Source organism: Myxocyprinus asiaticus, chromosome 31 (genome assembly GCF_019703515.2).
Source record: "Myxocyprinus asiaticus isolate MX2 ecotype Aquarium Trade chromosome 31, UBuf_Myxa_2, whole genome shotgun sequence".
In the NCBI taxonomy this organism is placed as follows: Eukaryota; Metazoa; Chordata; class Actinopteri; order Cypriniformes; family Catostomidae; genus Myxocyprinus; species Myxocyprinus asiaticus.
Window position 1 is genome coordinate 13986942 of NC_059374.1, and position 24074 is coordinate 14011015.

The 24074-nt window shown below is 38.3% G+C and overlaps 1 protein-coding gene across 3 annotated transcripts in view; it reads left to right on the top strand.

The window, feature by feature from the left end:
* Window positions 1–24074, top strand: part of LOC127421897 (cell adhesion molecule 2-like) — a 339569-nt gene that overhangs the window by 301528 nt on the left and 13967 nt on the right. For all 3 annotated transcript variants that reach the window (XM_051665104.1, XM_051665106.1, XM_051665105.1), the window contains exons 6-8: window positions 1337–1498; window positions 7028–7118; window positions 8334–8512. In XM_051665104.1, coding sequence (XP_051521064.1) covers window positions 1337–1498; window positions 7028–7118; window positions 8334–8512 — 432 coding nt within the window. The remainder of the gene's footprint in view (window positions 1–1336; window positions 1499–7027; window positions 7119–8333; window positions 8513–24074) is intronic.

Sequence of the window (24074 nt, forward strand, 5' to 3'; positions counted from 1 at the left end):
GATTCAGTGCCAGCCGTGCACCCTCACGGCCCTGCCACACCCTCCTCCTCGTCACAATGATGTTGATGTGTAAATGCATAAGGTTTAAGAATAATGCCTGCCTAATCACACATAATAAACAGCAATTATAATATCACACCCTTATATATATATAAAAAAAAAAAAGGTACTGTGGTTGTACCAGGGTACAGTGATCACACCAGATGTTAATACCATGGTTCTTAAAATATACTATGGTACTGAATGATTAACATATACATAGAAAATGGTTTTTACGTGGTATTCCAATTTCCTTTAAAAAAAAACATGCCATTACCATGGTACATGCCTAAAAACCATTGCAATAATATATTATTCTTTTGTAAGTTAAGACATGCACTGTTAAAAGTGGTAATTACCTTAAGGAGCTTTTTCTACCTGGTTTAATCCTTAAAATTAGTTTTATTGGTGTAACTTAATGTATTTACGTTCAGTATAAAGTGATCTTAAATCATATTTTTGACTTTTGAATGAAACCAGTTAATTTAGGTGTTACCACCTGAAGCACATTTTCTGTTCTGAAGTCTATAGAAGAAACCATTATCCACCATGCTATACCTATAAATATAATCCCACCTCATATAATTAGGTTAGAGCCCCTGATGAAAAGCATTGTAAAAATGTTTTGTATATAACATATACTGTAAAAAAAAAAAAATAAAAAAAAAACAATTGTCAGGTAACCTTAAAAACCTTTAAAAATGACCTTCATGTGGTAACATCTAAATTAACTGGTTTTATGCAAGTCAAAATAAAATGTAATATGATGGAATCAATCTGATTAGAGGTAACAACAGAAAAAGTTCTTGTTAAGGGTCATTTTTAATAACTCCTTAAAGGGATAGTTCATCCATAGATTAAAAATGTGTCAATCTTTTTTCTTTGTCAACTTGTCCAAATCTGTATGACTGACTTTCTTCTTTGGAATACAAAAGGGTGTTGGGCATGATAGGCCTTTTTTTTTCTTCTATACAATGAAAGTGCAAAAGTGAATGGTGACTGAGGCTAAACATTCTGCCTAACATCTCCTTTTGTGTTCCATGGGGGGAAAAAAGAGAGTCATATGGGTTTAGATGACATGAGGGTGAGTAAATGATGACAGAATTTTAATTTTTGGGTGAACTGACTGTATTTACTTTTCACAGTGTCCTGTGTAATATATTTTTATAGGCTATTTTAATTATCTTGGATGACCATATGGATGACTGTGCTAATGACAATGCATGATTAAATCAGTGATGTACAGTGTGTATATATAAGATTCTAATGTGGGTTTTGTGTGTCTGTGCTCGGGCAGGTCAGAAGGAGGTGAACGCCACTGGGAGGTCATTCACGGTCAGGAGTATAATACACCTCAAAGTGGACAGGAAAGACGATGGAGCAGCTTACACCTGCATGGTAGAGCATATAGCTCTGGGTTCTGTGCCATACCAGGTCACAGAGGTGCTGGAGGTCCACTGTGAGTCAATGCTGTTAGATCACTTTCACTCCTGAAATTGAAGCTATTTTTTTCCCGAAAACATTTGGTGTAGCTTGACAATTTCTTTCTCTCAAGAAGTGCCGGGAAGGCCATTTCATTTCACTTCACTTTTTTTTTTTTTTTTCTTTGAAAAGTTTGTTAAATGGCTCATTTCAGTGTTGGGTGTAACGCGTTACAAAGTAACATGTTACTGTAGTCTGATTAAATTTCGCGGTAACGCAGTAATGTAACGTATTACTTCGCAAAATTAAGTAACCTGATTACAGTTACAGACATGAATAAAATTAAGTTACTTGGATTACAAATTTATTGCTAAAACAATCATATTAACTAAATTGCATTTTAAAATGTATTACGTTCCTATGTTGGTACTTCTATATGTGTTGCTGTGTCAGCTAATGAGCATGTGCTCTAACAAACCACCATGGCATAAAGGATATGTATTGAGGAGATGGCAGATGAGTGAGCTGTGTTACCATGGATGCAGCGGAGTGTAGTTGTTTATTCAAATTGAAAACGAAAGTGAAGCGTTTCAAGTTTTCATGCGCTCACAATCAATCTCAGCGAGCTCTGTGTCAGCATGCTCCCAGCCCTGGCTGGAGGAGAGAGGCACGCAAGGCTGGGCCGCCGACAAATCCTCAAATCTCCGTGCTCTACACCATCCTCGCGCGCCTCCCTCGGGTGTCCCTCTGCAGCTGACGTGGGAGGAGAGGGGATCGGTTTCGGGTGTATATGGAAAACAGCACTTGTTCCCGTCTGACAGAGGGATATATCGCTCAAATGTGGAAACATTTGTAGAACGGCGTCTTGAAAAAGACGTCGCTAAGCTAACGGATTTTATGTTCTTTATGTACTGTACACAATTAAACACAAACATAATGCTATAGCGTAACAGATGTGCAGGTGATGAAAGATACTAAATTCGTCCGTGCACAAGCAGGGAGATAATCCACTCGCTGTAATGTACACACACACACACAAACAGACATACATGCACACAGACATGCATGATGCAACACACAAGCAAACCTGTATATGCACACCGAAAAGAAACAACACATGTAAACACAGGTATACAAGCATACTGTACACATACATGCCACACACAACCAAGAAGGTTGTAGATAGCAGACAAACACACACACACACCCCTTAAGATACTACTACAGCATATTTGAGATCAGAAAGTTAAGTTGCATTTTTAGAAATGCATTGGATCTCAATTGGAAGTTGCTGTCTTTGTCATATTGCTGTAATTTGGTTAATATTTCAGTCAATATTAAAGTACTAAAAGAGCTATTGGTGTCACATTAGTTTTTTTTCATAGGTTTGATTGGTTTTAGAAAGTAACTTCAAAGTAAATAATTAGTAATCTGATTACTTTCCAGATGAAGTAATTAGTAAAATAATCTAATTACAATTTTCCAAAAAGTAGTTAGTAATCAGTAGTGGGTTACTTTTGAAAGTAACTTACCAAACACTGGCTCATTTCCATAAAAAGAGATGATTGAGTCATTGCTCGTAGTGTTCAGTGAAGTGAATTAAATATTTTGTTACATGCTGTTTATCACTATATTTTTGTGCAGCTATATAAATGTGTTTTGTTTCTGTAGTTGTATTAGTTTACATTTTAGTTTGATACGGTCATCCTAATTGAGATCCTCATTTTTGTTCTGATTTTCTTTAAAAAAAGAAGAGGGAAAAAGACAACTTAATATGATCTAATTATACAAATATTGCCCCATCTAGCGAGAATCTCAACAAATAAAACTGTTGAAATTGTATCATTTAGGCTAAGATCGTGTCCTAACCACGATACAACAAATTCCAACATCAAGTACATTTTCTGTCCTCACTGCAGTGGTGGTAAATATCCTGTACCATGTGTCAAAATAAGATTTATGACCTCACCTGTTTTTGGACCCCCAACATCATTTCAACAATAGAGTTGTATAAAATATAATTCATTGCATTTTAAGATGTGTATTTATCACAAATAATCGTACATTTTTCTAAGCAAAGTACTTTCACAAGAACTTCCAAGTGGTGAATGAGTTCCTACTGGTACACACGGACCTGGGGTGGGAGGGGTTTCAGGTTAGGCACATATCTAGGTGTGAACAGGGGGTCAGACCAGACGGGCCCTGTGTAATTCTGTATGGGAAAAACAAGATGGCATGATGGGTTTCCCTGTTCTTTAATGATTTTCTTTCACCAAGACTATGTTGACAACCAAACATGTAAAAAGAAGAAAAAAGGGAAGATAAAAGTGTTTAGAAAAGTTTTTATTCCGTAGGTGGTTCTTTTTTTTTTTTTTTTTTTTTTTTTTTTTTTCAAAACAAAATATTATTTAAATGTATTAAAATAGTATTCAGTGGTTTTCACTGGTATATGTTTCTGTTCATTTTTTATTTAAGTTTTAACTCATGGCCCTGTATTTGATGCGTGCTAGTAGATTTGCAACATATTTAACAGATGGAAAGTCATTCACATTTAGCTTGTAAAAACTGAGAGTTGAATAATCAAACATCTCCAAAGAAAACATGACATTAAAACGGTCAGTGTGTATGGAGGAGCCCATTTGGTGCTAAACAAAATCTCTTTTGAAGCCTGTGATGGATCACAAGGCAGTCACTTGTGAACTTGTGAAAAAAAGAAGCAAACAGTGTTTAGAAACGCTTTTATTGGAAAGCAAATCAATATTTGAAATTTCGAACTTACTGTAGGTATCAAAGGAAAATGTGACAATGAAGACAATGAAATGTTAACCATTTTAGTTTAATTAAAACTATATATTTTCCACTACCAGTTCATAAAACTGGGCAAATCCTAGTTTACACACTTCAGATTAGCTCAAGAACAGTGCGTAGAGAGCTTCATGGAATGGGTTTCCATAGTCGAGCAGCTGCATCCAAGCCATACATCACCAAGTGCAATGCAAAGCGTCGGATGCAGTGGTGTAAAGCACGCCGCCACTGGACTCTAGAACAGTGGAGACGCGTTCTCTGGAGTGACGAATCACGCTTCTCCATCTGGCAATCTGATGGACGAGTCTGGGTTTGGCGGTTGCCAGGAGAACGGTACTTGTCTGACTGCATTGTGCCAACTGTGAAGTTTGGTGGAGGGGGGATTATGGTGTGGGGTTGTTTTTCAGGAGCTGGGCTTGGCCCCTTAGTTCCAGTGAAAGGAACTCTGAATGCTTCAGCATACCAAGAGATTTTGGACAATTCCATGCTCCCAACTTTGTGGGAACAGTTTGGGGATGGCCCCTTCCTGTTCCAACATGACTGCACACCAATGCACAAAGCAAGGTCCATAAAGACATGGATGAGCGAGTTTGGTGTGGAAGAACTTGACTGGCCTGCACAGAGTCCTGACCTCAACCCGATAGAGCACCTTTGGGATGAATTTGAGTGAAGACTGTGAGCCAGGCCTTCTCGTCCAACATCAGTGTCTGACCTCACAAATGCGCTTCTGGAAGAATGGTCAAAAATTCCCATAAACACACTCCTAAACCTTGTGGAAAGCCTTCCCAGAATAGTTGAAGCTGTTATAGCTGCAAAGGGTGGGCTGACGTCATATTAAACCCTATGGATTAAGAATGGGATGTCACTTAAGTTCATATGCATCTAAAGGCAGGTGAGCGAATACTTTTGGCAATATAGTGATATATATATATATATATATATATATATATATATATATATATATATATATATATATATATATATATTATTATTATTAGCCATCAAATGCTCTATGTGATGCCATGATCCATGAAGGCAGAGATACTGTATGCACCCATGTTTTAGATATTAAGTTACTCATTCCTGGATCAAACTCCCACACTTAGAAACTTACCCAGGTAAATTGTGAATTGTTGTGATGCATTTACATTTATGCATTTGGCAGATGCTTTTATCCAAAGCAACTTAAAGTGTACTTATTACAGGGACAATCCCCCCAGAGCAACCTGGAGTTAAGTGTCTTGCTCAAGGACACAATGGTGGTGGCTGTGGGGATCAAACCAGCAATTATTTTAAGAAAACAACTAAACTTCTACCAATATATTATTGAATAACATGTTTACAGTACTTTTATTTACTCACAAAATTCTTCCAGTGCCACAGTACCAGGTACCCTGTATTGTTATAATATAACAATGAGTGTTAAAATATCTAGTAATGTTGTTAAAATAACAAGAGCCACGATGAAACATGTCTGACTCTGTGTTATCCTTGACAATCAAGTTGAGATCTAGCATCTAGTTTCAATGCCACAAACTGATTTTTGTTTATTGTAGAGATATTCTCAATTGTAAATATTTGTTTGTTTAAACGGCAGTGGCCGTTTCACATTATGTTCCCTTTGGAGGTATTCGATTATTCAACTCTCATTTTTACAAGCCAAACGTAAAACGAATTTTTACTTTAGTGACTTATTTGAACTCAATCTATTTGTTGTAGGGATAGTTCACACTAAAATGATAATTCTCTCGTTTTCTCACCCTTATGCCATCCCAGACATGTATAACTTTCTTACTTCTGCAAAAAAAAAAAAAAAAAAACACAAACTAAGAATTTTAGAATAATATCTCAGCTCTGTAGGTCCATACAATGCAAGTGAATGGTGGCCAGAACTTTGAAAGTCCAAAAAGCATATAAAGGCAGCATAAAAGTAATCCATAATACTCCAGTTGTTAAATCCACAACTTCAGAAGCGATATCAGGGGCGGATTTAGGCATGGGCGACATGGGCAGCCTGGGGCGGCATCTTGCCAGGGGCACAGAAAAGTGGGCACCCTGAAGTCCACCAGCCATCTCATCTCCAACCACCCACAACCCCAAGCCACACCCCCCCCCCCCCCACACACACACACACACACACACCCCTGTCAACAACTTTTTTAGCAGGGGAGGGGTTGCTGAAGGGGGTTTCGCCCAGGGCGCCATACAAGCCAGAACCGCTACTGAGCGATATGATAGGTGTGTGAGAAACAGATTAATATTTAAGTCCTATTTTTTTACTATATATCTCCACTTTCATGCTTCTTCTTTTGTTTTTGGCGGTTCGCATTATTTGTGTATATCGCCACCTACTGGGCAGGGAGGAGAATTTATAGTAAAAAAGGACTACAATATTGATTTCTCACACACCTATCATATCTTCTAAAGAAATGGTTTTTAAAATGGTTCTAAATAAGTCTGAAAAATCAGCATGAAACGCACGTAAAAATAATGAACATTTGTAAAATTGCTCGTAGAAAACTGTTTTAACAACGTTGGAAAGTGAGGTCCAGGATTTTAAACCAATAAGATTTCACTGAAATATAAATAAAAACCAGGCCACCGTTGAAATGTTCTGTTGTGGGTTACTTGTCATGGGCGTGTCTGGTTAGGGCACGGTGCATCGAAATGGTAGTTTACAATATTTCAAGTTTGCCTGTGTAATAAAATGTATATGTAATGTGTGCATTGCTTTTGTTTTTGTTTTCTTTTGTTTATCCAGATGCTCCTCAAGTAAAGATTGTGCACTCAGTAATCGTACCACAGGAAGGACAGTACTTCAAACTGGAGTGTGTATCCAAAGGAAACCCACTGTGAGTCTGGATTTCTTTTAATCACCTATTCGGGAACGTTGTTAGAATGTGATGTGTCTTATAAAGTTGAACTTGCAGAATCATCACGTCTCAAGGCGGACCTTATCTGCATACCGAGAACAAAAAGGCAATAATATTCAATCAGATCTTCATATTTGGGAGAGATTTAGTGAGTCATTTAATAGTTTAGAGAGACTATTGTAACTCTTTTTGCATGACCTTTTTGAGGTAGAGGACAAAACTATAAAATGTATCTCAACACAAATGATAAAACATTTACTACAACCAGACTACTGAACATATCCTATGAAATTACAGCTTGCAGGTGCTAAGATTATTTTATGTTATAGACTTCCATTGTAGGTAGGTGCATATCTGTTTTTTTGTCCTCAAGTGACGAGATTAAATTATTTTCATTGATAATCAACGGCATGCTTATCTTGTATTAAAACATATAGAATACGAGTTTTAAAAGCTGAAAGTTGGGGGCCTGGGTAGCTCAGCGAGTACTGACGCTGACTACCACCCCTGGAGTCACGAGTTAGAATCCAGGGTGTGCTGAGTGACTCCAGCCAGGTCTCCTAAACAACCAAACTGGCCCGGTTGCTAGGGAGGGTAGAGTCACATGGGGTAACCTCCTCGTGGTTGCGATTAGGGGTTCTCGCTCTCAATGGGGCGCATGGTGAGTTGTGCGTGGATTGCGGAGAGTAGCATTAGCCTCCACGTGCTGTGAGTCTCTGCGGTGTCATGCACAGCGAGCCACGTGACCGGAGGCAAATGAAAGCTGAAAGTTAGTCTAAGTAAATATTGTTGTGAAGTCTGACTCATTTGCACAAATTGGTCCTTTCAAACAGTTTGTTTCAAAAAATCGGTTCAAATAATTGTTCATCAGTTCTTTGCGTAATTGCATGTTCCCAGACGTCTTGTGAGATTTAACTTGCTTTAAAGAGATGAAAATTCTGTCATTATCTCACCCTGTTGTTTCAAACCCAAATAATTTTTTTCTTCTGTGAAACTCAAAAAGACATGTTAGGTAAAATGCTTGCCTCAGTCACCATTCACTTCCATTGCATCTTTTTTTCATACAGTGAAAGTGAATGGTGACTGAGGCTAACAATAAGCATATATACATAACATATGTGTTGAAAATATACAGGTTGTTCAGACATATTTCAAAGGCCTTTAGCTAAAACTACACTGTGTTTTTTTTTTTAGGCCTGAGCCAGTTTTATGGACAAAAGATGGAGGTGAGCTCCCTGATGTTGAACGAATGATTGTGGAGGGCAGAGATCTGATCATCACAACACTGAACAAAACAGACAACGGCACATATCGCTGTGAGGCCAGCAACCACCTCGGCACCAACAGCGATGAATTTACCCTGTATGTGTACGGTAAGTACTTCAGGGTCAACACTAACTTCTGGAGGGTAACAAATCAATTTATTTTGTATCCTCATGTGTTCTCATTCTGTATTTATTTGGTAAAAAAATTTACAATTCTGTCTTCATTTATTGACCCTCATGTTGTTCCGAACCCATTTGACTTGTTTTCTTCCCTGGAACACAAAAGGAGAAATTTTTAAGAATGTACTGGTCTATTTTTCCATTTGTAGTGAATGGAAACTGAAGGTCTACTTCTCACCCAAAGCTATCTTATGACTTCAGAAGACTTGGAATATAACACGAGTCATAGTAACCACTTTTATTATATTTTAATGGTGTTTTTGAAGCTTGAAAGCTCAAGCAACTAGAAAAATTCTTCCGAATTTTTCCCTAGAAGGAAAGTCATACAGATTTGGAACAACATGAGGGTGAGTAAAAGATGATGTAATTTTCTTTTTGGGGTGATCTATTCCTTAAATATCCATCTAGATAAGTAGCAAAACACTAAAACACGCAGTAAACTCTTCCTGGCCCAGTTTACCAATGTTTTTGTGTGTTGAGGAGAAAGCAGAAGAAATTGCTGGTGGCTGCAGTGTTTACCACCAAAGTGAGACAAGCCAGAAATGATAAGTTAGCTCTCCAAAACGGGCAGTATATCAAGAGATGAACACACAATTAAGGGTCCCTGCTAATGCAGATAACATTTGTCAAGCTAAAATTGGAAGGAAGATACACAGCACTAGGGACTGAGACAGATTTGCAGCATAGCTTTTCCATAGGCCCAACAGTAATGTTTAAGAGAAATCATTTGAAAGGTACACATTATTTGTACTCAAAAGAAAGACATAGGATATTTCATAACAGGAAGGTGCTTTGCGGACAGATGCCTTTTAAAAGTAAAAAGAAATAGTTCACCTAAAAGTAAAATTATGTCATCATTTTCTCACCCTCATGTTGTTCCAAACACATGTGACTTTCTTTATTCCATGGAGCACAAAAGGAGATACGCAGAATGACAGCCTCAGTCACCATTCATTTTCATATTATGAAAAAACAAAGATGCAATGAAAGTGAATGGTGACTGAGACCAACATAATGCCTAACATCTCCTTTTGTGTTCAATGTAAAAAGAAAGTATTATGGGTTTGGAACTATTGGAATTTAGATTAACTATCCTTTTAACAACACAACAACAGGCACTAAATAAAGAATCCCCACTAGTGTAGGAACTTCACATCTGAATCAGATTAAACGATTGAGACTTGGCAAGTGAAAGACAGGTGTAGAGAGAGAGCGAGAGAGAGAACCTCATTCACATGACTCATTACCTCTGGTTCTAATTCATCTAGATGTCTGACTTCACCCAAGTGATATTTATTAAGCCCTTCCTCTCAGGATGAGTTGTCTGACACAGCTCTAGGATAAACCTAATTTGCTAATGGTAGGACTGCCAAGTGGCAATAAATGTCAGTTGAAATCACACAGCCTCTATTCATTTACATTTACCATGTTAATTTCCATTTATTAACGTGCCTTCTGATAGGTGCACTTTCTTTTTCAGGGGACTAATAGAAACAGGAATGTCTGGTGTTTAGAAAAGGTGATAAATACTATGTAGGATGAGAAAGTGGGTTGTGCTGTTTAACACATTAATACTTAGTCTTGTGTAGTCATTTATCCTTAGGAATGGGAATCATAAAGAGTTTAATGATTCTGGGTCAGATCCGGATTCCACTTAATGATTCTGTCACTGATTCTATTAGTGCTTTCAACAGAGGAAGCAACTTCCTCTTATAATTAGTCCTTAATACTAAAAAAAAAAACACAGATAACACTAACACTTTCTCTGTTAATTCTGAGTTGGTCATGACCAAAGTAATGACTTGCAATTCATTGGTTAAGACAAGAACTGCTTCGACCGATTCAGTAAGTGAGTGAACTGATAGAAATCTGAATATATATATATATATATATATATATATATAGTTCTTTAAAAAAAAAAAACACCTAGGACTTTAAGTATATGTCAAGTACATATTTAATGCATTTTAAGTGTACATTTTAACAGATACTACCATGATGTATAAAAGGTTTACAATTTAAATAATATGCATTTATTTAAATAATATTTAAATAATAGTATATATAAATTTAATATATATATATATATATATATATATATATATATATATATATATATATATATATATATATATATATATATATATATTTAAATATAAATGAAAGTTAATAGTAAAATAAATAAATAATAATAGTAAAATAATAATAATAGATATATAAATATTCTAAGTAAATGTTGTAATTATATATTATATTAGGGTCCTATTTATATTAATTTGAATAAAATAAATCTCAATATTTAAATATTTAAATTATATTTATAAAAAACAATTAATTAAAATGACTCATTATTATATCTGGGGGTGGGGGGCTTAACTGTCATTAAAAAAATGCTCTGTCTGCATTGTGAGACAGAATTTATGCATTAAAAAAAACTGTTAACAGAACGAAACAGCATTAAAATCATCGCAGGATTTCTTTCAGTTCTGAATAAAGATGGGTTTACACTGTACAATTTTGGCCATGATTTTGCCATCTAAGACAAATCAACAAGTGACAATCATAAAGAACAGTAAAAATCGTACAGTGTGCAGTTGGCTTAACTGGTTCTCGATTTCCAACCCAATTTACTGTATCCTCCATCAAATTAATTATACAATTCTGCCTAATTTCATGAAATTTACATGACAATGGCAACATTTTTACAAGCAAAATGACGTGCTTCATTACACATTTGGCTGCAATTTCCCAGTGAAATGTCCAGCAGGGTGCGCCAAAAGTGAGTAAAATGGTGTCGTAACCAGACAAAGCTTTTAATGTGAATATTAGATGGATGTTTTAATGAGTAAAACGTACCTCCTTAACCTAAAATTTTAACCTAAACCTAACCAATAGTGTCCTAAAAGATAAATGAGAGGTGAACAAAAGAGATATCCTTACCCTAATCCAGCACCTAAACCTAACTGATAGTGTTTTAAAAGCAAATTTGATATTAAAGCACATTTCGTGTCGCTTCTATGGCCCTTTCACTTCACTTTTGTTTCAAGCGTCCTAGGCTGGGCTCGAGGTTTGGTCTCAGAGTCAGGTGAGCTACTGCGCAAGCTTATTACATTGGAATAAGTGTGTAAATGTAGGTGGGTCTGTAATACAAGCGCTAAAATACATGTTTTTTCAAAGGATGCTTTATAGTAAATTTGTATTGATTTAATAATAGCATAGCAGGGTGTGAGGAATAGAGTGAAAAATAAGTGTTTATAAAAGTCATAAACAGCCATAGTTCCCATGATTTGCGTGAAAGTGAATAAAATGCACAGTTGTAGTATAGTAACTTTCAATCTATGAGACTAGGTAGATAAAGTTGGATGACTAATTAATCCCAATATATTCCTCAGAGCTGTGGTGCAGTGGAAAGTGCATACCATTGTGCTCTTGAATGCGGGTTTTAATCTGTCCTGCATCATGTCCTGATCCTATTAACACTCTTCTTTCCTCTCTTTCTACATTATATTATAAATTCAAGTAAAAAAGTCAACTGAAACAAAAAATAAACCTCCATACAGTACATTCACTATACAAGGCTGCAGAGGCAGAGTTTCCAGAAAGACAGACATGAACTGAAAACATAGTCTATAGCCAATCCAATTGCTCTACCAAGATGAGAAAATCCATGTATTGGTTTGCACATTGCTTTGTGAGTTGTATTGAGCTGGAGAGAGACCTGTGACATATCTCCTTCAGGTGTTATGTATAGTCTAAATGTACTCAGCAGTAGGTCGGTTCAGACGAGACTCCCTATGGCTACTTTGAGCCCAGAGTTCTTTTCTGACTTGTAAATGAGCAGCATTTATGTCTCATGGGTTTAATGGAATTGGAATTGTTAAATATTTATGACTCGCTTCCAGTAATCAGCATGTATTCCCTACTGTACCAGCCCCCTCTCAATTAAAACAGCATGAACGGATGAAAAAGAGTTTAGTTTACTTGCTCGGAAAACCGTGCAAACATCCATAAAATTGACATATTTTCAGAAGAAGCCGTGCTGCTGGAGTTTTCGCCGATCTAGAGATGAAATGCTTCCAGAGGCACTTGGTCAATTTGACCCTAAATTAAATCCTTGCCAAATATCTGTAAACTGCTTAGTAGTGTTTACTTCTTTTAACTTTCTCCCTCTCTCTCCAGTCTTGGGTATTATTTAAAGAGCTAATTATGTAGCAGTAATCAGTTTGGTAGGCATGTAAAGGAAGGGCACAAGGGGCCCACACTGTACAGACACTGATCAAAACAGCCCGCTTTTGAAGTCCTGGCTGAGGAAACTAGCAAATATTCATGTTTCTGATGTAGAGTCGTCCACTATAAACGTTGAGCGGGGTGTGCGTGGTCGGGTGGGGGGGATTGTCGTCCATTATAAGCGTTACATAGTGCCCCTGTGCCTTGCATATGTTTTTTGCACCTATGACTATAATGTATCAAGGTGTAAAGGCAATTCATGCCACCAGGGGTTGATATTTATTAAAACTAACAGATTTTCCTCTTTTTGTTTTATGAAGGTCACATTAAAACTGACTTGGGAACTTTTTACCAGACCTTCATCATTTAATTTTATATCTTTTAAAAATGCCTTTTATTTACAGATTTTATTTTTTTAGTCTTGTTCCAGACCAGAGGTGGGTAGAGTAGCCAAAGATTTTACTCAAGTAAAAGTACAATTACTTTAAAACAAATAATTACTCAAGTAGAAGTAAAAGTAATAATGTTAAAAATTACTCGAGTAAAAGTAAGAAAGTACCCAGTAAAAAGAATACTCTTGTAGTGAGTAACTAGTTACTTTCACATATAACGTAATGGATGTTTGCTGTCCTATATTCCAGTACATGATACACATTTAACATGCATTACAGAATGATTATTATTATTGATAATAATAATAAAAATATTATTAATATTATGGTTAATAATGGAAATTGTCATCATTCACCACCGTGTTGGTCTAAACCCATATGACTTCTTTCTTCCATGCATCAAATTAAAGGAATAGTTCACCAGAAAAAATTAAATGCTCTCATTTTCTCACCCTCATGCCATCTCAGATGTATGACTGTCTTTCTTCTGCAAAACACAAATTAAGATTTTTAGAAGAATATCTCAGCTCTGTTGGTCCATACAATACAAGTGAATGGTGACCAGAACTTTCAAGCTCCAAAAAGCACATAGAGGCAGCATAAAAGTAATTCATATGACTCCAGTGATTTTAAGAAGCAATATGACTGGTGTGGGTGAGAAACTAAATGTATAATATTTAAAGTCCTTTTTTACTATTAATTCTCCTCCCTGACAGTAGGTGGTGATATGCACAAAGAATTGAATCAACAGAAACACAAGAAGAAGGTGAAAGTGGAGATTTATTATTAAAAAAGGGTTTAAATATTGATCTGTTTCTCACCCACACTTACCAGATCCCTTCTGAAGACATAGATTGAACCAGTGTCATTTGAATTCCTTTTATGATGCCTTTATGTGCTTTCTGAACTTCAAAATTTTGGCACCCATTCACTTGCATTCTATGAACCAACAGAGCTGAAATATTCTTCTAAAAATCTTTGTGTTCAGCAGAAGAGCAGAGTATTTTTATTGGCTGTCATTTCCAGTCAAGCCAAATTATCCAAAAATGTGAACATGTTATTTGATTTTGTGGATTTAGGATACATAAAAATCTAGATATCCATTACCGTAAACTGTTCCATCACCATAATTTCCACAATGGAATTCTATTAAACACAATACAGAATTCTAGATGAGGTGGAAATTACACTGTGGTGGCAATTTTTATCACATAAATTACATGTCATTGAAATCCCAGTGAAATCTCCTGTGATGCATTTAACACTGTTGTAAATTGTTAACAGACTAATAAAAAAAATTAAAAAAATACTTTTCTTTCTAGAAGTACAAAGTGCAAAAAGTACCCATAGTTGAAGTAAAATACTTTTACTTACAATTTAAGTAATATATTATTATTTATTTTGCATCGCAGTGATAGCAATTTGGAGTGCAGGTATGTGTTTAATTATCATGAAAATAATTTCACAATGTCACATTTTATATTACATAAACATACTTTTTAAACAAATTACTTTTAGCATTTTGAGCACACAACAAGTATACATTCAATACATGTTTACTCTTTTATCAGATACTACCATGATTTATAAATAATTTACAATCTAAATAATTAAAATAAAATATTAAGAAAAAATAATACATTTATAATAATACATTTAAAATAAAATAAAAAATATCACATTTACAATAATAATAAGAAGAAGAAAAGAACTGGACCCATTATATTATTAGGTGTTTTTAACTATCTGGCTAAAAACACGTTAGCCTTTCTAGATCAGATAACTTCATCAGAAATTATATAGTATGTTGTCCAGCATCATGTAACGCTAAACCAATTAGGATTCAGATTGCTTCAACCAGAAATGGAAGTCATCCAAATATGGGCAGAGAGGGTCATTCACTGTAATTACATATGGGTACCAGGAGATGGCGCCAAGTACACAGTACACAGACTCAATGATGGCTCAAATGACACAGAATGGAACTGAATGAAATCTTGTTACTCATCCCTGCATGCTTTGGAGAGAGAGCATACCTTTAGTCACTAACTACGTTTCCATCCAAGGATTTTTTGCAAAAAAAGTTTTAGCACATCAAAATAAAGTTGATGGAAACATTATCACAAAAATTTCACAAGTGTCGAAATAATATTTTCCATTTAACTCTAGCACATAAACTCTATGTCGATACTTCAAATGACGTGAAAAACTGGTTTGGAAACACTTTGTCGAGAAAATTGGCATTAATGCAAAAATGTAGTGTCACATGACAGAATTTACCACAATCATTAGTGTTAATCATGATGACAAGGTATACATACTTGAAAGCCAATTTATTGTGCATGATTATGGATTGATCTTAACGGCATATAGATCCGATGCTGCAAACATGACACTTCCAGGAGTGCCAACACAAATATCTCATATCATGCACATCGACGAGTGCACGGAGAACAAATGAATGGCCACTGTTTGTGATTAATTAAATCACAGTAGCCATCCATCGTTTATTTATTAAAGTTGCATTTCTACACCATTCAAAATAATAGACGGCAGTCATGGAATTAGCCCATAATACATAAATAACAGAAGAATCTTAATGATTCTAAAAATATGCTTTATTTTCTCTAAGAAAAATATGATTTCTTCTTTCTTCCTTTTAATTTTGGGGTGAAATATGACTCTGACATGTTCTTTACAAGTTTCGTAAGATTCATCTAAATGTGGATTACACACACAGGGGGAAACACACACACAGCCCACAGAAGAAGTTGGCCAGGAAAAGTCACACACTGTTTGAACTACAGCGGGAATGTTGCTCTTTTTCTCTCTGCCAATGTCAGTGTCTCTCTCTCACTTTCTTTGTCTCTCTCGCTGCCACTTCACATCACCTCCACCTTTTTACATCAGACATTTGTTTTTCTGGTTGTACAAATTGGACTAAAAGGTTTTCGGTTCCAGTGTTGAGTGGTAAAAGCAGGCAACAGCTGAAATTGTCAGTATGTCAAAGAGGTGAAAGATAAAAGGTATTTCTAATCAGACATTCTGCTCTGTTTCACTAAACAGAAGGGCAGGTATAGTGTGGACAAACACGCACATACACACAAGGACAATGCTGGTGCAACATACCTTACAAAATTACTCCATAGTCATTGAGTTCAAAAGTTTATGTATGACTTTGTCTGATATGGTGTGTTTTACAGGATGTGTTAGTTTGTACATTGAATTTGTCCTCAAAAGCCATCATGTTGTCCCAGTCTTTCATGTGCACAGCTGCAACTGCAGGTTAATCCAGTCGGCTTGTGTCCTCATTAATGGTTTTGAGATGTGGCCACTGTTTTATTTTTTATTTTTATTATGCTCTCCCCTTGTGATGTCCTCACCCTTCTCTTCTCTTACTGTTCTTTTCTGTTTGCGTCCATGGCAACAGCTAAAGATTTCCCAGGTACAACCACAGGTAAATATTTTTTTGCTGGCGTGCTGACATCATCATTGCGAGACAGGGTGCTATAGTGTCGCTTGTGGAGTGGCAGGTCAGGTTATGCCAATTAACCTTGTCCATAGCATGAGCTGGGAGCCATTGCCTTGCATGGGAGCACTGCTGGTCTTTGTGAAATGTCATGGTGCTCCATGGTGCTGTCATTCACACGAGAGATGCTTGAAAACTTTGGGTGAAAACAAAAACAAGTGTTATTACTATTAGAATATACAACATAGTCTCATGACAACTCATAAAAATTTGTACAAGATTGCAAAATCGTAAGATATCGTACAACTTGGTTTGTACAAGAAGTTGCGACTTTTATTCCCATAGAGATCAACTACGAGAAGTTGCGACTTTTATTCCCATAGAGATCAACTACGAGAAGTTGCGACTTTTATTCCCATAGAGATCAACTTCGAGAAGTTGCGACTTTTATTCCCATAGAGATCAACTACGAGAAGTTGCGACTTTTATTCCCATAGAGATCAACTTCGAGAAGTTGCGACTTTTATTCCCATAGAGATCAACTACGAGAAGTTGCGACTTTTATTCCCATAGAGATCAACTACGAGAAGTTGCGACTTTTATTCCCATAGAGATCAACTACGAGAAGTTGCGACTTTTATTCCCATAGAGATCAACTACGAGAAGTTGCGACTTTTATTCCCATAGACATCAACTACGAGAAGTTGCGGCTTTTATTCCCATAGAGATCAACTAATCAACAAACAGAATTTAAAATCGACACAATACAGGCATCAGATTTTAGTTAGCCTCATATCCAACTCTTTATTTTTAAGAAAGGAAACGTCTGTGAATAGATTTAGTTACTCATTCCATATTTAATTATTTATGCTATACAAATGACTGATGTATGTCAATAACCTGTAATTCGCTTCCTTTGTTTGGTTCCAAACCTCGATGTTTTCTTTCTTCCGTGGAACACAAAAGTTATTTCCTATTAAAATCATGTTTTAGGTTTAGGGTTTGGGTAAGAGCCCTTAGAAAAAATCTACAGTTCTGGCAAACTAGCCACAAACTTGCCACTCATTATTTTCAAATGCAAACGAGCTTGTGATTCACACAAATGTTTGCCAGAAGTTTGCAGCTCTTCACCAGTAGTGGTGAACCTGTAGCAAACCTTTGGCAATAATGGACAATTTGCCACAAATTTGCCGCAAAGCTCATTTGCATGTTAAAATGATCAGTGGCAAATTTGCTATGAACTCTCGATTTGTGTGAGGGCGGGTTAGACTTTGGTTAGGTTTAGGGTTTTGGCAAGGGTTTAGACTTCATGGTTAGGTTTAGGTTTGGGTTAGGCATTACACTTAGGAAAAATCGTAATAACATTGTTCAATGGTTCGTTTATTTTCTATATGGGAGTAAAAGTTGTACGTCTGTACGAGCCAACTCATACGATTTCTTATTATTTTTACATCTCTTACTACTATTAAGACTTGTCATGAGACCAGGAAAATATCTGGAAGAGTTAGAAATTTAGTTTACATTGTAGATAGGTCCATGACAAATACGGATGTCCAGGATAAAAAGATCAGTTTTGTAATGTATTAATTCTGTTCACGTTTTTGAAAAAACGTTTACTTAGACCATTTAATATATATATATATATATATATATATATATATATATATATATGATTTTTTAAATGTTAAGTGATGTATAAAAAAAAGTATTCTATAAGAAATATATAAGCGTAAAAGTAAAAAGTAAGATATTTTCCGTATACCTTGAATATTTATTTTGATAAATAGTTTTCAAACATATTTCCCATGGTTAAAAAGTATTCATACAAACATTAATATCATGAAGTTTTCTTGGGGTCATACCAGTTAACATTTGACAACCTGAACTTACCTTGTCATATTTTTTAGACATTAAAGGTGCACTCAGTAATTTCTTTTTTCTCATTAAAAAAAAAAAGTTTTACTTTTTAAAAAATGAGTTGTAATTTTGAAACATGTATAAAATCATGAGCACTCACATGATAGGAAGATTCCAGTCATATCAGTAACCTTATAAAAGCTGTTTTATTCTACATGGAGAGGTTCTCCTCATAGGGGCATTGTTGGGGTTGGGTCTGAATAAATTAATAATTCTGTACATAAAATGTAAGCATAATTTCATTGATCCAGAAATGCAAGAGTTAAATTTATGCCATAGTGAGTGAATATTTTGAAGTTGTGATGAGATTATATATTTGAAATAGTATATTTGAGACAAATTCTCTGCATTGGTCTGAAATATTTTATTCATTTCTAACGTAACCACACAGACTGAATCACTAAACATTTTTTTTTTTTTTTTTTTTTGTATGCGTGTGATCTCTTGATATTTCAGCTTTGTTGTCTATGTCACTGTGGTCTCTGTGCTGTATGTTTCATCTCAATGTCTTCTAACTGTTTGTTTTAAGTCAGTTTTCCCTCAGCCTGTACTCCCGTAAAGAAGCTGATTCACTAATTAGAAACCGTAATTTGTTTTTAAAATCTAATCATATTGTGTGCCACCCACACCATATTCCACTGAGAGTACAGTGTGCATGAGATGCAAAATGTAGTGAATGAGTGTGTGGAGATTACAACGATTATATAGAGCATGTTATATAGAGCAACACTGGTCATACTTAAATTAATGTTCAAGGTTCAAAACAAGTTAAGCTCTACCCACTGCATCTGTGACATGCTGTAGATTGCCACAGAAAATAAATCAGTCCTCCGTTGTTCCTTGTTGTTGGTTTAAATTACATTTTCAGTCATTAACTTACAATGGTAGTCATATGTGGCAAGGCGTTGCACCAGGATAATCGTTAAAAGAAAATTTTGAAAATTTTATTTTTTTCCCTCATTAAAATAGTTTTACCCCTAAAAAGATCAAATAGTACTTTCGAAAATATGTTTGAAATGATGAACCCTCACAAGAGATGAAGGTCCCAGTTATATCAGTAGCCTAATAGTGTGAACACCAGTTTAAAGGTAAAATGTCCACAGAGTGGCGCCAAAAGCGAGTTGTTTTTAGTTGTAAAAGAGGAAAATCAGTCAACAGGAATGGATATTTTATTAACCGTACGGTGTACGTACCCTAAACCTAACCATCAGTGAAGAAAAAAGGCAATATTAGAGGGGAAAAAGGAACCTCTGAATAGCGCCTGCCGTTGAATACTTTCTGGTTTCCATGGGACAAGAGCCCGGGTCTCGGAGGCTGTTCATGCAATGTGCTATCAGTAGCACCAAAGGAAATGGTAAAAGAATTTAACTGACGTAAACATTTGTGAACGGAGATGGCGGTTGTTAGTAATTTTGCAGGATGTTATTGATGTTACGGTACTGGAAAATTCGGTAGCAACATGTCGACTTCCCGTGTTGAGGTGTCAGTGTCGAAGATGACTGCCTTATTGGGCATCGCAACATAAAAAATACTGAGTGCACCTTAAAATATTTTAACACTAAACTAACTAACTTTGTCTGTGCAAAGATATATACAATCATTTAACGACCATGTAAAGCCGGTAAACAACTTTCGCATGATACTTGCAGCATACAGGTATACCAGAAATGGACTGTTCATAGAGAAAAATCCACCTTACAGGAATTATGTACAGTAGTAGTCTCACTCCTAGATGGATGATTATTCAACTTTACAGCTCAAATAACGCATTTTTAGATGGATTAATTATATAAGCGCTTTAACAAAAATTTGCACGTATCTACTCTCAGACGTCCATAATAGCTAACCACATAGACTTCCATTGTAAGTGCATTCTGTAAACATTTTTACAAACGAAGGGGCTGAGTCAAAATTATTGTCTGTGGAAATCGACAGCATGCCACAAATGCCGTCATTTGTGGCATAGAGCTTAACTTGTTTTGAACCTGGAATTCCTTGAATAAAAAAAATGCTGCAAATTCAAAGTGCTGTGTTTGGAATAAGTCCTTTTTATGTATAATTTCACAGAGTCTTGCCTCAGATTGAGAAGCAAGAAATTGACATAATAATTAATTCCTCAGCAATTTATTTCAATGAAAATTTACATTTAAAACATATGAAGATTCTGACCAGGTATGTGTGTGCCACTAAACAGATCTGTTTCATGCCTTTGGCCTTCCACATGTAAGAGCTAAATAGAATTAATTTACGTTCAAGTAAAATGCCACACATGTTTGCCCACACATCAGTTGCCATCCTTGAATGAGACTTATGGATTCTAATGGAATTTATATAAACTGGAGCCCTATTTCCATGGACTAGCCTTATTTCATTGTGTTTTTCAAACAAGTAGAGTATGTCTTCCTTTGTGTTTGCTCCGTCAACAGACAAATTCATGTGTTGTTAGCCAAGTGTTACTCCAAATCCATGTGAGCAGTTACAGTACATGTGAATTTTGTGTTGTTGCTGTTCTATTCTCAGATTTTGATGTGTCGCCTTTAAGCCAAATCCTTAACCAGATTCTATTTGCACATGATGTTTCTGATTGGTTGGTACAGTGTCATAGTAATATGAAAATTAACAGAGTTTGTTCTGGGTGACCTGTTAGCATACCTGTTGCTGCTAACACACGTTCCCTATCTGTCACTCACTGGATGTTGTGTCGATGTAGTGACACTAGGGGTCACTCCTGGGAGCCCGAGACACCTCTGGTCTTTGATAAAAGGCCAATGAAAATTGGCGAGGGGTATTTGCATGCCACTCCCCCGGACATACGGGTATAAAAGGAGCTGGTATGCAACCACTCATTCAGATTTTCTCTTCGGAGCCGAACGGTCATGCTCACAGAGCTGAATTCTCACGACTGTTCATTCACCTCTGCTGGATCTGATGGCGTATTTCAGTGGCTTCTCCCTCCTCTGCACTGGTGAACTGCAGAGTACACCCTTGGGTGCTTCGGCAGAAAAAAGAGAGTATATTTTCCTGAAAGAGTATATTTCTCTAAAAGAGCGGCACACACGGAACGTCTTTTAAAAGACGCATCTTTTTAAAGATGCCTTTCCGATTGTGTGTTATTCCTGGTTGCGGTCGTTACCTCTCAACTTCAGACGGTCATGATCGCTGAATTTTGTGTCTGGGCGCGACCCACACGGAGGCAGCGTTCGTGGATGGTTCATGTTCTCACTGCGAGAACATGACCATGGCAATGTTGCGGAAAGCAAGCCACCCCAGCGGCTCCCCGCCTCGGTCCTTCTACCTACGGGTTTGAGGCCAGTGCGGCTAGAATTGGGGGCGATTTGGGGACCCCAATGGGACCGCCTTCGCCGGGTATCCCCTCGCGGACCTCCCATTCCCCAGCACGCTCGTCTGCCCCGATCGGGCTTCCGGATGAGTCCGCGGCTCATCTCACGGTGAGTTTGACCTCTTGTTCGGAGCCTGCGAAGCTGATGAGCTCTCGAACGCAGCATCCATTGTAAGAGAGCGGGCTTGTCCAGTCGGTCGCAGAAGCCTCAGCTGTGCTTCCCCCTTTGGGGACAATTGCCCAGTCACAGGCTGATGCAGAGATGACGGACATGCTTTCCTGGGCGGCCATGAGCGTCAGGCTAGAATGGAACCCTCCGCTCTCCCCTGAACCCTCGCGGCTTGATGATTGGTTCCTGGGCTCTCCGAGCGACGAAGGTCACGGTGCGGTCTCTCGGGCCAACGATGTCCACATTAGTGGTCCAGGAGCGCCACCTTTGGCTCAACCTGGTTGAGATGGGTGAGGCCGACAAGACACTGTTCCTTGCTGCCCCCATCTCCCTGGCTGGCTTATTCGAGGACTTTGCCCAGCAGTGCTCGACGGTGAAGCAGCAGACGGAGGCTATCCAGCATATCCTGCCCCGGTGTGGCTCAAGATCCCGCACTCCATCTGCTCATCACCAAGGGCGTCCCCCTGCAGTGACTGCACCGGCACCGGCTCCGCTGCAGCCCACCCCTTCGGCCCGGCCCCGGCGTGGAGCCCACCACAGGAAGCAGACGCCGCCAAGAACCCACGAAAGGCGACCCAGGGTCGACGAAACCCACTGCCTTGGAGCTGGTAAGAAGACCACTCCATCCCCTGGTGGAGGGCCGGGTGGAGAATCTTTTGTTGCCTTTTCATTTGATTTTGCCGCATGCTCAAGTGGCTGCGGTACCCAACAGTTCAGCAGAAGAGCGGTTTCCTCCTTCCCTGGGTCACATACCCGGTGTGCACGGTCATCATCACGACCACCATCCACCTTTTTTCCCTTGCAGGATTGGCGTTCCAGCGGCGGTCTCCCCGCCCCTGCGCGCCCAACTGTGGCACACATCTGCCCCCGATGTGACAGTCTCCACAGGTTACAAGGACAGGCCTCTTCCTCCCCCATCCCAGGCTGTTCCGGGGGTGGTCACAAGGAGCCAGGTAAGTGCTTCGATATCCCTAGACTCAGCATGGCCACGACAGGGTGCGGCACCTCGAGCTCCACCCTGCCGTGAGGCCCCACCTGCCGGTATGTCCGATGACGTTGTCCCTTTGGTCCCCCTCACGCGGAACTTGGATGCGTGGCTTGCGCTTTCCAATCCGTCGCGATGGCTAGTCCGGACTGTCCGACTTGGCTACGCGATTCAGTTCACCAGGCGTCCTCCCAGGTTCAGCGGTATCCACTTCACCTTGGTGAAGGACGAAAACGCTGCTACCTTGCGCGCGGAGATCGCCACCCTCCTACGGAAGGATGTGATAGAACCTGTCTCTCCGGCCGAGATGAAGGGGTTTTACAGCCCCTACATCATCGTACCGAAAAAAGGCGGTGGGTTGTGGCCAATCTTGGACCTGTAAGTACTGAACCGGGCTTTACACAGACTCCTGTTCAAGATGCAAAAACGCATTCTGGCGAGCGTCCGGCATCAAGATTGGTTCGCGGCGGTAGACCTGAAGGATGCGTAGTTTCACGTCTTGATTCTACATCAACACAGACCCTTCCTGCAGTTTGCATTCGAGGGTCAGGCATATCACAAGGTTAGGCCTGTCCTTGTCCCCTCACGTCTTCACGAAGGTCGCAGAGGCAGCTCTTTTTCCTCTGTTTGGATCACACACAGAGCTTTAGGATCTCTGAGCAGCTCTTTGTCTGCTTTGGTGCACAGCAGAAAGGAAGCGCTGTCTCCAAGCAGAGGATCACCCACTGGCTCATTGATGCCATATCTACGGCATATCACGCCCAGGACGTGCCGCCCCCGGTAGGGCTACGAGCCCATTCTACCAGGGGTGCAGCGGCCTCCTGGGCCCTGGCCAGGGGTGCCCCTCTAACAGACATTTGCAGAGCAGCGGGCTGGGCAACACCCAACACCTTTGCAAGGTTCTACAACCTCTGGGTGGAACCGGTTTCATCCCAGGTAGTGGCACGCAATACAAGCTGATAAGCCCGGGATAGCCGGCTGGGTGTATTGC